This window comes from Salmo salar, chromosome ssa11 (genome assembly GCF_905237065.1).
Source record: "Salmo salar chromosome ssa11, Ssal_v3.1, whole genome shotgun sequence".
Lineage (NCBI taxonomy): Eukaryota > Metazoa > Chordata > Actinopteri > Salmoniformes > Salmonidae > Salmo > Salmo salar.
Window position 1 is genome coordinate 72,497,042 of NC_059452.1, and position 17,181 is coordinate 72,514,222.

Here is a 17,181-nt window from a genome sequence, read left to right on the forward strand (position 1 = left end):
GAGCCAATCAATCTTTCCTAAAATGCCAATTGCCCAGTGTGTTTTGCATGACAATCGCAACAGAGATGGAGAAAACGTCAAACACACACGCAGCTGTACACACACACACCACTAATTTCAAAGAGGGACTTGTTGGTCTGTCGTCCTGTTTGTCCATCAGTACGAAGGAGGACCAGTTCAGTGTGTCCATCCAGCCTGCCGTAGGAGAGCTCTTCCTACCCGTCACCATGACTGAACAGGACTTCCTCAAGGAGCAAGGTAAGTTATCATACGCTGTTAACTCCCCCCAAAAATATCCAAATCCTTATCTTGCACAATCAGACAGAACATTAGCTGCCTTATCGTCACCGTGACCAATCACGGGTGTTTAGGATTAGTCACTGTTAAAGATGTGTGCCTTAGTCCAAGCAGCAACATATGTAGTATGTAGGTAATGGCTTCATAAGTGGGGCCAATAATTACTGGCCTGCTTTCAATGGAGGCTTTCTATCAATTGAATCAATAAGAAACATTCAGCTTTGATTCGCCTCCCAAGAGCGGTTGAATATCTTTTACACACACACGCAGAGAGAGACAGACACACACACACACACACACACCTCACTCTCCTGTGAATATAAGAGGCATTGAGAGAATGCAGCGCTCTTAAGTGCCTGCTAAATGCCTTCCTCGTCTTGTTAATTCATTAACGAATCTTCATTCACTCTAGTCCTATTCTGGGCTCTCCTCCTCATAGCAATCAGAGGGAAGAGGATAGGAGACCGAACGGCTAGATTTAACCCGCCCTTCTCTTTTAAAAGAAGAGTATTTCAACCAAACCACTTTACTTCTCTTCAGGTGGTCTTTAGAAACAGATTTGTTGTTATTTCGACCTGAATGGGGTATTTTCCCTTAGCTAACTTGTACCCCCACCAGCCCACTCACTCTAAACTCCATCCCTCCCTCCCCCGGTCCTCATTAAATGCTCTTTCTGGAGTGTTGGGAGCTCTTGTGTTGTCCAAAAGTGCGCTTTCTTTCTTCGTCTTCTTCACAGTCAAGCTCTTCAGCACTATGTTAATTTCCTGTCGTTTGTCACAATCAGACTGGCTGTGTGTGTTGAGCACAGTGAACAGTTAGTGAGGATTCTTCTTCAGCGCACCTGCAGCGCAACCTCCTCGATGTGATGCGAGTGCATCATTTCACTTGTTTCTGTTTCTCACCCAATCAGGGAAACTGCTGGGCATGAACGAGAGCTCGGCAACCATCACCATGGCAGCAGAGAACACGATCAGCCAACCAATCAGCAGACAGGTGGCAACCGTGGCCAACCTGGGAGTGGTTCCATCCGGTCAAGACGACATCCACAGGTGAGATGTGTGTGCGTGTCAAGGCTTGTTGTGTAATTGGTGTACACATGGTGTGCTAATGAGCGTCCTCCTCTGTCACGCACACCCACACACCTGATGGATAATTACCCCTCCCTCTTTCTCTCGCTCTCTGTTTCCTTATGTCTCTTTCACTTCCTCTCTGTCCCTCTTCCTGTCTCTCCTTTTATCTTTCCCTCTGTCTCCCACTCTGTCCCTCTTTCACTTTATCTTTACCTCCCTGTCTGTCTCTGTATCCCACTGACTGAATGTCCGTCTCTCTCCCTCCTTCCCTTTGTCTCCCCCGTCTCTTTCTGTTTGAGAGAGAGGATGAGAAACAGGGAGGGAGAGGATGAATAAGAGAGCGAGAGCAGAAGAAAGAGAAGTGGATGGAAAAATAGAGGGGGGTATAAAAGGTGAGAAGGAGAAAGAGGAGAGTGGGAGGGAGATGATAGGAGACACCAGCACAAGGTTACAGGGAGCTGGGAGGAGAGGAGAATCAGTGGAAATCAATGTTAGCCGGTGGGAGAGGCCTGCCTCCAATAACCCCATACTTCATTTAGAATAACCAATAGGACAAATGACTCTGGACTATCAATCTCTGTCTCCTGGCTGGCTGACGACTGGTGAGGAAGCTGCACTCTACTCACCGTCCCTTAATGATGACACGCTCTCTTCTGGTCTCACAATGATGACCTGGGCTTGTATCCACAAAGGGTCTCAGAAAAGTTCCTAGGAATCCTGTTAACCTGTTTTTTAAGACAAAAGGAATCCCACCTCAGAGTAGGTTTTAGGATGTTCAGACAAACGGTTCAGACACTGAGCCAGGAGTAAAATCACCTCCTAAAATTATCTCAGCTGGTCATCACGACAGTTTTTAGGTATCGCAAAGGAAAGGTGACAACCAAAGATACAAGGAGCATCTATATTCTTCTCCCTCTCTGATCGAAATAGAATCAGTGGTGCTAATTGACATTGTTGCAAATGATGGGGAATAACCAATCCCGATGAGGCATCGCCAGCTTGATTGTGAATGTACATCCAAATGTAGCGATGGTAAACCGTTTGATATTGTTTTCACCTGACACGACCACTTTGCCTACTCTTAATTTTTGGTTAATATGTTGGCATGCATAACCTTTTAATTTTTTTTTAACCAATTCTAATATTTAGAATAATGTGAGGCATATTGTACTGAATCATACAGTATAATGGTTGTTACAAGCAGGATTTTAAACGTTTTCTACACTGCATGGCAGTTTTCCCAGAGTTTTTCTGCTTTCTTGAACATACTGGTACGTTTGCTCCGTTTGGTGGGTGTGAGTTGAAGCGATGAGTGACGTATTTAAAGGGCAGGCGGTGCACAATCCAACCCCTCCACATTTCAGAACATGTCCATAGTCTCATCACACTCCAGCCTGGAAGGTGTCTTTTTCACTGGTTAGTATGGCTCATGAGGTCTCCATAATTACCTACCGACTAGGTGAGACTCTTGTGGCTGAAGAGGCTTGCGTAGCTTTTATTTTTTACCCGTAAAAGTCGGGAGTAAAATGTTTCTATTATCACTTCGACTCTGAAACGCTTCCTGTATACGACCCAAGGCCTAGCGGTAGTCTTGTGCAGTATACTGTATACATTCGGAAAGTATTCCGTCCCCTTGACTTTTTCCACATTTTGTGACATTACAGCCTTATTCTAAAATTGATTAAATCATGTTTTACCACATCAGTCTACATGTTGATTGTGTAATGACAAAGCAAAAATATTTTTGTTGTTGTTGACATTTTTGCAAATGTGTAAAACATGACCTTGTCCCATCGTGCTCTAGCAACACCTGTGGCGTGGCGGGCCAGGCGAATGCACGCTGACACGGTCGCCTGTTGTACGGTGTTTCCTCCGACACATTGGTGTGGCTGGCTTCCGGGTTAAGCGAGCAGTGTCTCAAGAAGCAGTGCGGCTTGGCAGGGTTGTGTTTCGGAGGATGCACGGCTCTCAACCTTCGCCTCTCCCGAGTCCGTACTGGAGTTGCAGCAATGGGACAAGACTGTAACTGCCAATTGGGGAGAAAAAGGAGTAAAAATATATATTTATTATTAATAATAATAATAATAAGAATAATAATAATAATAATAATATTTAAATATAACAATAAAAAACAGCAATACCTTATTTACTTAAGTATTCAGGCCCTTTGCTATGAGACTTGAAATTGAGCTCAGGTGTTTCCATTTTTCATCCTTGATGTTTCTACAACTTGGAGTCCATCTGTGTTAAATTAAATGTATTGGGCATGATTTGGAAAGGCACACACCTGTCTATGTAAAGGTCCCACAGTTGACAGTGCATGTCAGAGCAAAAACCAAGCCATGAGGTCGAAGAAATTGTCTGGAGAGCTCCGAGACAGTAATGTGTCAAGGCACAGATCTAGGGAAGGGTACCAAAACATTTCTGCAGCATTGAATTTCCCCAAGAACACAGTGGCCTCCATCATTCTTAAATGGAAGAAGTTTGGAACCACCATAACTCTTCCTAGAGCTGGCCGCCTGGCTAATCTGAGCAAGCTGGGAGACTAGTCGGGATTGAGGGAAAGCTGACCGGAGCAAAGTACAGAGATCCTTGATGAAAAGTCTCAATGTCCTTGAGTGGCCCAGCCAGATCCCAGACTTGAACCGGATAATGACCATCGTTATGTTTGGAGAAAAAGGGGGAGGCTTGCAAGCCGAAGAACACCATCCCAACCGTGAAGCACGGGGGTGGCAGCATCATGTTGTGGGGGTGCTTTGCTGCAGGAGGGACTGGTGCACTTCACAAAATAGATGGCATCATGAGAGGAAAATTAGGTGGATATATTGAAGCAACTTCTCAAAACATCAGTCAGGAGGTTAAAGCTTGGTTGCAAATGGGTCTTCCAAATGGACAATGACCCCAAACATACTTCCAAAGTTGTGCAAAATGGCTTAAGGACGACAAGGTATTGGAGTGGCCATCACAAAGCCCTGACCTCAATCCTATAGAAAATTTGTGGGCAGAACTGAAAAGGCGTGTGCGAGTAAGGAGGCCTACAAACCTGACTTGGTTACACCAGCTCTGTCAGGAGGAATGGGCCAAGATTCACCCAACTTTTTGTGGGAAGCTTGTGGAAGACTACCCGAAACGATTGACCCAAGTTAAACAATTTAAAGGCAATGCTACCAAATACTAATTGAGTCTGTAAACTTCTGACCCACTGGGAATGTGATAGAAATAAAAGCTGAAATAAATCATTCTCTCTACTATTATTCTGACATTTCACATTCTTAAAATAAAGTGGTGATCCTAACTGACCTAAAACAGGGAAATTTTACTAGGATTAAATGTCAGGGATTGTGAAAAACTGAGTTTAAATGTATTTGACTAAGGTGTATGTAAACTTCCAACATCAACTTTATATAGGGCAGCAGCTTCTAATGTGCTAGTGATGGCTGTTTAACAGTCTGATGGCCTTGAGATAGAAGCTGTTTTTCAGTCTCTCGGTCCCCGCTTTGATGCACCTGTACTGACCTCGCCTTCTGGATGATAGCGGGGTGAACAGGCAGTGGCTCAGGTGGTTGTTCTAGATGATCTTTTTGGCATTCCTGTGACATCGGGTGCTGTCAGTATCCTGAAGGGCAGATAGTTTGCCCCCGGTGATGCGTTGGGCAGTCCGCACCACCCTCTGGAGAGCCCTGCAGTTTCGGGTGGTGCAGTTGCCGTACCAGCCGGTGATACAGCCCCACGGGATGCTCTCAATTGTGCATCTGTAAAAGTTTGAGGGTTTTAGGTGCCAAGACAAATATATTCAGCCTTCTGAGGTTGAAGAGGCGCTGTTGCGCCTTCTTCACCACACTGTCTGTGTGGGTGGACCATTTTAGTTTGTCAGTGATGTGTACGCCGAGGAACTTGAAGCTCTATCTGCAAGTCTCTGTTGTGCGGCGCACATGAGATGATGACGTTACACTTGTATGCAAGTCACTACTAAATATTTGCCATCATATCTTATGGCTTTCTGCCAGAAGTCAAAGAGCTCTGGTTGAGTTGTCATTTTTTCCCCTGTACTTCCAACTAGTGTGTTTTTCTTCTTCTCCTCTGTTCTCGTGTACACATGCTGCCCTTCCTTCAGAAAAGCATGCGTCACAACTTTGTTCATTTGCAGAATTTCACTCATTCACTTTTTCTTGTAAATGGCCATACTCACCGAATATTTTATTTGATAGCAACTAGCTCTTCTTGTATAAATTTATGAGCGGGATTTGCTTGTCTTTGCAAATTCTTTAACTAACAGCGTCTGTGATTTTGCTCTTAGTTTGTGCTGATTTGGATAGTATTCTGTTAGAAGCCTAATGGGATTTTCTAGCGTTTTTAGCGCCCCCTTGGGTGCTATGCCGGTAATACCATCAATTCCTGTATGGGAGAAGCATGGTATGACAATATGAAAATCTGGATACCACCAAATCCTACTGAAGAGCCTCCCCTTCTGTGTCTGCAGAGCTCAAGGGGTTAGGTATATACTGGAAGGTTAGGTGGAGCCATCTACGGTTTCCTTCAGATGTAAAAATCCCACATGGGTGGTGGTATCTCATAGGTGAGGTATGTCGATGCTGCACAACTACTAGTGCTCACAGACACCACAGACTAATGCTGACACAAACGCACACAGTAGGAATGAGAGGGATCCATATGAGTGGATACACACAGAGAGCTCATTGTGGAGGTCACTTTTCATTAATATTACTGTGATGGAGGTGACCTCCACTAGGACCCCATCTCCTCACCACCTCTCCCCAGGGACAGGCCTCTCTGGCCTGGGCACCAGCACATCCATGCCTGGGGGTCAAGGTTCAGACTTAATGTAGAAATAATGATCTGAAAATGGTATCATGTGATACCATTTATATTGTGTGGTGCTATTAGCTACAAAACTATGTTACATTTGTTGTGGCTATTTGAATATTATTTTGGGGTGCTTTACTGCATATCTCCGGTTATCTTTGGTGTGTGTGTGTGTGTGTGTGTGTGTGTGTGTGTGTGTGTGTGTGTGTGTGTGTGTGTGTGTGTGTGTGTGTGTGTGTGTGTGTGTGTGTGTGTGTGTGTGTGTGTGTGTATCAACACCTCTACCTCTCAGACATGTAGTCCCGTTGATCACCAGCAGGGTGCAGCCCTGTTGTAACTGAGGAAACCCTAACCACCACTTCAACACAGCCCAATTGATTGCTGGAAAGGAGGCTGGCAATAAATCAAGCAGAAAAGCAAATGTAGAAAAAGCTGTTCTTGTTTATGTCTAAACAGGAGGAATAGAATAAATCTGCTCTATTTTTCACTCAGTTTGAAAGCAAATTTGATTGTATTTGTATGCTTTGGTTGGTTAGAGACCTTCATTTTTAAAAGTGCACCTTTGGAATTGTGAGCTATGTTTTCGCTTTGCTTCAATATAATCTATTCATATATCCAGTTTTGTTTCCATTTGGTGATAACTGATATATGACGTTAAATACAAGTAAACTTTTTGTTCCATTAGTCTTAAATGAATGAGGATGTTGAATATGTTATTCCATTATTTAAATAACCATTATAACTGTCATAATTGTTATTTGATTAGCACTTCTAATACCAACAATTTGCAGTCTAAAGAACTTTCATGACGTAATAATATTTATTTGTTTTATTATTCTGCGGCATCCAATTTGTGTCGGGTTTGTGAACTTTATTGCTGAATGTGCAACCAAATAATTATAGCTGTGAGCTGCAATGAATGGGATTCACAGGATGACAAAGGGAAAAAATATTATTCGGGTAACAAAGCAAGCACTATCATGTAGGAACTATCTTCCTTAATGTGCAATCAGTGAAAGCATTACGTTTCTCTCAATACCACAAGGATGATGCAAGTGAAGTTTAGTCTGTAGGTTTGATGAAGCAGGTAATCATTCTTAAAGTATTGCATTTATATACCAATTCTGGGGTAAATTTGACTGATGGTTTAGGTTAAGATTTGTGAAAATATTTCAATCTTAGTGTATTGGTATACAGTGCATTTGGAAAGTATTCAGACCCCTTACCCTTTTCCAAATTGTCACTTTACAGCCTTATTCTAAAATTGATTAAATCATTTTTGCACATGTATTAATAATAAAAAAAAAACTGAAATACCTTATTTACATAGGTATTCAGACCCTTTGCTATTAGCCTCTATGGGCTAGGTGGGACGCTAGCGTCCCCCCCCCGTGGTGCACTCCATCAACAGCAGGTGCATTTCAAGAGCGGCAAATTTGAATCCAAATAAATGTCAAAATTCAAATTTTTCAAACATACAACTATTTTACACCCTTTGAAAGATAAACATCTCCTTAATCTAACCACGTTTTACGATTTCAAAAAGGTTTTACGGCGAAAGCATAAATTTAGAGTATGTTAGGACAGTACGTTTACAAGAGTTGTGTGTAATGTTTTGTCAATTCAAAGACAGGGTCACCAAAACCATAAAACCAGCTAAAATGATGCACTAACCTTTTACAATCTCCATCAGATGACACTCCTAGGACATTATGTTAGACAATGCATGCATTTTTAGTTCTATCAAGTTCATATTTATATCCAAAAACAGCGTTTTACTATGGCATTGATGTTGAGGAAATCGTTTCCCTCCAATAACCGGCAGTCAAGTCAACACCACAAATTAAATAATTAAAATTAGAAAACATTGGTAAAATATTATATTGTCATTTAAAGAATTATATATTTACATCTCTTGAACGCAATCAACTTGCCAGATTTAAAAATAACCTTACTGGGAAATCACACTTTGCAATAATCTGAGCACTGCGCCCAGAAAAATACGCGTTGCGATACAGACTAGACGTCATGTTGGGGAGATCTAAAATCGAAAATACTATGTAAATAATCCATTACCTTTCATTCTCTTCATCAGATGTCACTTCCAGGTATCACAGGTCCATAACGAATGTAGTTTTGTTCAAAAAAGCTCATCATTTATGTCCAAAAATCTCCGTCTTGTTAGCACATGATCTAAGCCAGCCGGACTTCTCGTCATGAACGAGGGGAAAAAATATATTTACGTTCGTTCAAACATGTCAAACGTTGTATAGCATAAATCATTAGGGCCTTTTTTAACCAGAACATGAATAATATTCAAGGTGGACGAATGCATACTCTTTTATAACGTATTGGAACGAGGGTACCCAACATGAACTCGCGCGCCAGGTGTCTAATGGGCCATCATCGTTCCATGGCTCTTGTTCGGTCAGATCTCCCTCCAGAAGACTCAAAACACTTTGTAAAGGCTGGTGACATCTAGTGGAAGCAATAGGAAGTGCCAAAATATTCCTCAGCCTCTGTGTTTTTCAATGGGATAGGTTTAAAGGTAATACAACACATCAGGTATCCACTTCCTGTCAGAAAATGTCTCAGGGTTTTGCCTGCCAAATGAGTTCTGTTATACTCACGACACCATTCAAACAGTTTTAGAAACTTTAGAGTGTTTTCTATCCATATATAATAAGTATATGCATATTCTAGTTACTGGGTAGGATTAGTAACCAGATTAAATCGGGTACATTTTTTTTATCCAGCCGTGCAAATACTGCCCCCTAGCCCTAACAGGTTAGACTCGAAATTGAGCTCAGGTGCATCCTGTTTCCATTTGATGATCCTTGATGTTTCTACAACTTGATTGGAGTCCACCTGTGGTAAATTAAATTGATTGGACATGATTTGGAAAGGCACACACCTGTCAATATAAGGTCCCACAGTTGTCAGAGCAAAAACCAAGCCATGAGGTCAAAGGAATTGTCCGTAGAGCTCCAAGACAGGATTGTGTCAGCATGGGGCAGGGTACCAAAACATTTCTGCAGTATTGAAGGTCCCCAAGAACATAGTGGCCTCCATCATTCTTAATTGGAAGAAGTTTGGAACTACCAAGTCTCTTCCTAGAGCTGGCCACCTGGCCAAACTGTGCAATCGGTGGAGAAGGGCTTTGGTCAGGGAGGTGACCAAGAACCCGATGGTCACTCTGACAGAGCTCCAGAGTTCCTCTGTGAAGATGGGAGAACCTTCCAGAAGGACAACCATCTCTGCAGCACTCCACCAATCAGGCTTTTATGGTAGAGTGGCCAAACCGAAGCCAGCCCTCAGTAAAAGGCACATGACGGGTACCTTTTGGCAAACTCCAAGCTGGCTAAAGAACTCAGACCATGCGAAACAAGATTTTCTGGTCTGATGAAACCAAGATTGAACTCTTTATCCTGAATGCCCAGCTTTACGTCTGGAGGAAACCTGGCACCATCCATACGGTGAAGCATGGTGGTGGTAGCATCATGCTGTGGGGATGTTTTTCAGCAGTAGGGACTGGGACACTATTCAGGATCAAGGGAGGAAAGATGAAAGGAGCAAAGGACAGAGATCCTTGATGAAATCCTGCTCCGGAGCGCTCAGAACCTCAGTCTGGATCGAAGGTTCACCTTCCAACAGGACATCGATCCTAAGCACACAGGCAAGACAACGCAGGAGTGGCTTCAGGTCAAGCCTCAATGTCCTTTAGTGGCCCAGCCGGAGCCCGGACTTGAACCCGATCGAACATCTCTGGAGAGACCTGAAAATAGCTGTGCAGCGTCGCTCCCCATCCAACCTGACAGAGCTTGAGAGGATCTGCAGAGGAGAATGAGAGCAACTCCATAATACAGGTGTGCCAAGCTTGTAGGGTCATACCCAAGAAGACTCAAGGCTGTAATTGCTGCAAAAGGTGCTTCAACAAACTACTCAGTAAAGGGTCTGAATACTTACGTAAATGTTATCAGGTTTTTTTATTTAAAATATTTAACATTTGCAAAAATGTCTAAAAACCTGTCTTTACATTGTCATTAATGAGGTTTTGTGTGTAGATTGATATGGGGGGGACTATTTTAATCCATTTTTAAATAATGCTGTAACAAAGTGGAAAAAGTGAAGGCGTCTGAATACTTTCCAAAGGCACTGTATTGCGGTCATCTTTCAATTATGGGACTTTAATAAAATAAAATTAGTTAAGGCAATTGAGATTCTCCAGAATTTCTGAAGGCAATTCGTCCAGAGGCAACGAGGTGGGATTAACACACATTATGGTTAATTTCTTATAGGGTGTGAATATGTTATGCCACTGGTGCCAATCTAAGGTTGCGGAGACCTTTTTTTATATTCGCACAGCTTCTAAGGACATATACATAAGGTTTACATACCACATTTGTTGGCCCCATGTCCGTTGGTTCAGTTCTTATAGCCCTGGTGTGGTATGGTGTCGTCTCGTGGTGTAGCGTGGCCATTTTTTTAAATGCGGCAACTAATGATTCTCAAGTTCTTTAGAGGCTAATTCATTGAGTGTATATGCTAAATCTATAGGTACAGTGCAGCCATATTTGAATGCTGCATCAACAAAAAAATATCTATAGATATCCGTTGACAATTGGTAATAGAATGGCCGAACTGAAGAGCTCAGTGACTTTCAACGTGGCACAATCATAGGATGGCACCTTTCCAACAAGTCAGTTTGTCAAATTTCTGCCCTGCTAGAGCTGCCCTGGTCAGCTGTTAGTGCTGTTATTGTGAAATGGAAACGTCTAGGAGCAACAACGGCTCAGCTGCGAAGTGGTAGGCCAGACAAGCTCCCAGAACAGGGCCGCTGAAGCGCGTAGCGTGTTAAAAATCCTCTGGCCTCGGTTGCAACACTCACTACCAAGTTCCAAACTGCCTTTGGAAGCAAAGTCAGCACAAGAACTGTTTGTCGGGAGCTTCATGAAATGGGTTTCCATGGCCGAGCAGCCACACACAAGCCTAAGATTGCCAAGCGTCGGCTCGAGTGGTGTAAAGCTCACCGCCATTGGAGCAGTGGAAACACGTTCTCTGGAGTGATGAATCATGCTTCACCATCTGGCAGTCTGATGGACGAATCTGGGTTTGGCGGATGCCAGGATAACGCTACCTGCACCAATACAAATTGCCAACTGTAAAGTTTGGTGGAGGATTAATGGTCTGGGGCTGTTTTCCATGGTTCGGGCTAGGCCCCTTAGTTCCAGTGAAGGGAAATCTTAACACTACAGCGTACAATGACATTCTATACAATTCTGTGCTTCCAACTTTGTGGCAACATTTTGGGGAAGGCCCTTTCCTGTTTCAGCATGACAATGCCCCCGTGCACAAAGAGAGGTCCACAGTGTGGAAGAACTTGACTGGCCTGCAAAGAGCCCTGACCTCAACCCCATCAAACACCTTTGGGATGGATTGGAATGCTGACTGCGAGCCAGGCCTAATCTTCCTGAATCAGTGCCTAACCTCACTAATGCTCTTGTGGCTGAATGGAATTAAGTCCCCGCAGCAATTTTCCAACAGCTAGTGGAAAGTCTTCCCAGAAGAGTGGATGCTATTATAGCGACAAAGGGGTGACCAACTTCATATTTACTCTGGCTGCTATTTACTCTAACACATTTTTCTACTCATTGACTGAAAGTCAGATTCACTCCATATTTTGTATTTTAACTCATCACAACGCATTCAAAGATGGTCACACTATACCAGCAGACGCATATTAGCCATATGCTAATATGCTCAAATGTGCTAATGTGCTTAAATATACAAAAATCCTTATTCTCATGAACCATAGGTCCATATGGCTAATATGCGTCTGCTGGTATAGTGTGACCATCTTTGAATGCGTTGTGATGAGTCAAAATACCAAATATGGAGTGAATCTGACCTTCAGTCAATGAGTAGAAAAATGTGATTTTAAGCATTAACATTAGATAGTTTAGACTGTCATAGTTTCCTTCATTTTTTTTTTTTTAAAGGTATCATTGCCAAACTTATCATGGTTCATCATAATAATGTATTGATGACCTTAAAACGTTTCAAGTTTTGTAGAACATTGTGGAGGGGATTTACAAAGGATTTGAATGGAAATGTGAAATCTGATTTAATCAATACCTTAGAGATAAGCTAAGTTAAGAGATGTACCATGGGTCTACATACCAAATTTGTGTTATTTGGACTTACGGTTCATGAGACGTTTTTCCAAAGGTTTTCAAAAATGTCAAAGATGGAGGATAATCTATCCTGGCAGACCTTATGGGACCTTGAGGCAAGTTCGTTCAGCACCTACATACAAAGTTTTAAGTTTAGGTCAAACGATGCGACGGATATGAGGGTTTAAGTGAGGCTTGTTGTAACAGCTCCCCCTGTAGGCCAATCAGTGCCATTCTTTTTGACCAAATTGCTTATGGCCTCTACTTTCTGTGTTCCTAATGAGTTATTTGACCGTGTAAAGAAAATAAATTCCACAGAAAATAACAATAGGTATTCACAGCTTTGCTGTGAACCCCTAAAAACACTGGTAGCAATGGTTATTTATGAACATAACCAATAACAATGTGTGAGTACTCTCTCTCCCCAACCCCAGCTCTGCATTAGTTAACACATCTGTCTACTGTCCTTGTGAAGTGGACACTACTTTCTTTTTCCCCTCCTCTCCCTCCCTCCATCTAGTGGTGTGTCCATATGGGCCGTAGTGTGGTCAGTCAGTGACCGTATTGGCAGTGTCTTGTGAAGTGTCCTGCTCTCCTAATAGGCGCTAATAACAGTAGGAGTCTGGCTTTAGCTGGTCTGATCTGACCACCCTGCTGAAGGACACTTGGTCTTGGACACTCGTCGGATCACGTGGCCAGTGAAGCCCACCTAAGCTCATTCAGGACAGAGTGTGGGGTTGCTGGGAGCGCGTTGCCGCGTTAAGGGTTTTAACCAGGCAGGGCCTAGTTTAGTCCACCAGGCAGGGCCTAGTTTAGTCCACCAGGCAGCTGCTGTCTGTCTGACCACATGATTAAGATAGATTTCTGTTTGACCACTAACTAACCAGTCAAAACACCATATGTTTGTTTTTTTGGTTGAATATGTCCACAAAATGCAAAGTGCTTTGAGCACCTGGAAAAGCTTTTCTAAATCCAACCAGGCATAATTGTAAAGCATCTCAAAGCCAGTTGGTTGTGGTGGGTGGCAGACTGAACCTTGTTCTTCCTCACCCAGCCTAAGGTTGAATGTAAAGGTGAAGCCCACTTAGTGTTTGCATGGTGGAGGAGAATGGAGGGAGGGAGGGAGGGATGGAGGTGTAGGAGGCAGATGGCAACAGGGTGAGGCTCTTTCCACTGAGGAGAAACGCAGATAATTGGAGAGTGATGCTTAGCGGCAGCCTGGCGATCGATGCCAATCTCCCCTCTAAGTCCAGGGGTTATGATTTTCTTTTCATGCGCTGCAATTAATCCAGTGTTTAGCCCCACACACGCCTGCCTGAAGAGAGCACGGGCATACCAATGACCTGGTTTAGACCACGATCACCGCCGCTGATCGCTCTCTCTGTGGTTGTGTGTGTAAGTAAAGAGTTGGGTCACGTCTGGTTTGTAAATGGATGCTCCTCGGGTCTCCACTGTGTGCCCCGTTATGATTTTTCTCCTCTAGTCGTGTGTGTGTGTGTGTGTGTGTGTGTGTGTGTGTGTGTGTGTGAGAAATCAGAACCAGGCAGCATCCTGCCCTGAGGCCTTCAGCACAGAACTAATGGATCAAGTAATTGTCCACCACTACCAAACTGACCTGTACAGAGAACACACACACAGACTCGCTTAGAAGTACAGAGCACACACACACAGACTCTCTTAGAAGTACAGAGCACACACACACAGACTCGCTTAGAAGTACAGAGAACACACACAAACCAAACTCTCTTAGAAGTGCACACCATCCAGTGACAAATCCAACACAGTCTTCCCCGGTTCCAACACAGTCTTCCCCGGTTCCAACACAGTCTTCCCCGGTTCCAACACAGTCTGCCCCGGTTCCAACACAGTCTGCCCCGGTTCCAACACAGTCTGCCCCGGTTCCAACACAGTCTTCCCCGGTTCCAACACAGTCTTCCCTGGGCTGCAGTGTTCCAATCAGTGTCTCCAGAAAGAGAGAGAGAGAGAGCCCCCAGCCTCAAAGAGCAGCCTCGGGGCAGTGTTAGTGTTAATGATAGAATTATATCCTAAACCCATTAACTAAGCCACAGGGACCACACACACCACACACACACACCTCAGGCTGCTTGCATGGAGAGAGGCTAAAGCACAGAACACAGTGGCGAGGTATGACTTTTTTTAAACGCTCGTTTGTGCAATTACATGTGATGTCCTGTGATGAATAACAAAATTGGCAAAATTACATATTGAGGCCTATACAACTGCTGAACTTACATCACACTTTTTGGCTAATACTTAATATTTAACAATAAGAGAAGAGGGGGCAAGATGGGCGAGGGGAAAGAGGGGCGAGGGATTAGTGGTGTTTTCAGTGGAGTGTGTATCCTGTTGAAGTGGCTAATATTTTAATTAGGTCTGAGAGGACTGAGCGCTGCCTGATAAACTCCCTCTCCTCTGTTGATGGTAATTTAGCCGCTCCCCAGGGGCACAGCCAGACACACTACTGTGTGCGTGTGTGCGTGCCACCGTGTGTGTTAATTGGTGGTCGTGCCGTTTATCTGTACCCGGAGACGGTGACAGCTGGTGACCCCTGGTCCAGCCTACAGGCTCTGCTCCAGCTCGATCTGCTGTGAGGGGCTCCTCTCTCCTCTGCTCTTTACTGGGGTATTATCAGGCCTGAAGGAGGGTCTTTGTGGCCTGGTTGTCAGTCCTAAGAACGGTTATTTGTGAGGCCTAACCAGGGGCACGCAGGGGGTCTTTGTCCCAGGGATGTAGTGCTAAACGGAGGCAGATGGCTGGGTGGTGTCAGCCTGTCAGCCACGTGGGGCTCCAGAGGACCAGAGGGAGCAGGAGAGAAGGGGCTCAGCCCAGACCTGTCACCCTAAATAGGGGCTGGGTCACCCCGGGTCAGGGCCCCTGCTTGGCTCTTGTTAGCACCCTCAATGGGCACCATGTGCACCCTATTTTGGTCCCCTGTCTGCGGGGCTGGTGTCCTAGGAAACTGGGCTGCTGAGAATTCTCCCAGGGGGAAGGAAGGGTGGGGGCTGTTCCTCAGGGGCCCACACCCTGCTCTCAGATTCCCCACACTGGGGAAAAAGGGGGTGAATGTGTTTGATTGACAGAATGGTGTGTCTCCTCCCTAATGGCTTTTTAGTTAGCTGGATAATAGACTGTCTCTCTCTCTCTCCTGTTTCTCTCTCTCCTCCCACTCACTCACACACCTTCTTATTAATGCTGTGTAATTGCAGGATTTGTCATGTTTTGGAATGTTTCTTAGTTGAGGATTTATGACGGGCTCGGTGTGCATAGGCAGCTGGCCCCCACATTGATTTTTCATTTCATGCAGTTTAGTTATAGGTCAGCTATTCAGCTATTCAGCCTTTACTTTGGTCCCTGAACTTGGAGTACTAGCCCCAGATTAAAGACTAAATGTGTGTTCAGTAATTCTCTCTTTCTTGTATCCAGTCAGTCATCTTACCCTGTATCTACTCATTCCTGTAACCATTTCTCATGTATTTAGTCTGTCCTGTTACCCTGTCTTCTACTGTATATCTAGTCCGCCATGTTACCTGTTCTGTAACCCTCTCTCATATATCTACTTGGTCGTGCTACCCTGTAACCCTTTATTCAGTCAGTCCTGTAATCCAGTCAGTAACCCAGTCTCCGATCTCCTGTTCCCTGTAGGTTTGCTGGTAAGACGGCCAGTAGTGGAGCTGTGGTGCTGGTGACGGTGGAGCTGAGGGAGGAGTCTACAGCTCTGATCACCATCAACACAGAGAAGAGTGTCATGGGCCCCATGCTGCTCCGAGACCTGAAACGGGCCCTGGCCCAGGCCTAGAGCCCCCCCCAGCCCCAGTCCTCCAACACACAGAGAAAAATACCGCTGCCATGATGACATCTCAAACTCATTCATCCAAAAACACACGCAATGTCTTTCTCTCTCCCGATCTCTCATTTTCTTCCTCTCTTGCATTCTCTGTCACACAAATACCCACTTACATGCAGGCAAGGAGATCTTAGATCGTCTCCAGAAAAAAAAAAAAATGGTATTGCTTAGAGAAAAGCACTCCTAGATTCCTTATAGCCTTATTTAAATACTGTTATTGGAATTTGAAACCTCCTGAAGCGTTTCAAGAGCCAAAAGCCAAGACGAATGAACTACCATGATGCTATATAGTGTATGACATTGATATAAACAAGATAGTGCTTTTCTTTTTAGCTGAAGGTAGCCTAGCTGTTAGAGCGTTTGGCTACTGACCAAAAGGCCGCTGGTTGGAATACCCCAAGCCAACAAGGTGAAAAATATTTGATGTGCCCTTAACCCTAATTTGCTCCTAGGGCGCCGTACTCTTATGGCTGACCCTGTAAAACAACACATTTCACCCCACCTATCTGGTGTGACAATATAAAAAAAAAATCCACTGTTACTGTGCCTCATCCATTCCAAACCCTCATATTGTTTCCAACGGAGCAACACCTGTGAAGTGCCTTTATAAATGAAGAAAGTTATGTTTTTTTAGGTAACCAAAAATGTGTTCATCAATCATTGAGGTATGTATCACTATTGGTGAAAAGAACTGAATTTATTAAAATGGTTAAGTGAACGAACAGTGGTTGTCTCTTGATTCTTGATGGCGGTGCGTATGCTGGTGTGTGTTTGTGTGTAGGGTTACTTTATAGAGTGTGTGTGTTGCGGTGCATTGGAGTGCAGTGTTACTGGCTGTATCTTGGGATTGTGCAGCGGTTTGTCTGTGTGGGTTGGATTAGGGTGCAGTAAAACTGTGTAGTGGCTTTGTGTGCAGTGTCAAATGAAATTGTATTTGTCACATGCAACGAAT

At 44.0% G+C, this 17,181-nt stretch overlaps 1 protein-coding gene across 1 annotated transcript in view; it reads left to right on the top strand.

Annotated features, from left to right (window-relative positions):
• The window catches only part of LOC106563041 (AP-3 complex subunit beta-1), a 57,624-nt gene extending 40,677 nt beyond the window's left edge, over positions 1-16,947 (top strand). Inside the window, exons 25-27 of the mRNA XM_014128254.2 lie at positions 161-258; positions 1,208-1,346; positions 16,028-16,947. Coding sequence (XP_013983729.1) covers positions 161-258; positions 1,208-1,346; positions 16,028-16,181 — 391 coding nt within the window. The 3' untranslated portion in view covers positions 16,182-16,947. The remainder of the gene's footprint in view (positions 1-160; positions 259-1,207; positions 1,347-16,027) is intronic.
• The last annotated feature ends 234 nt before the right edge of the window (positions 16,948-17,181 follow it).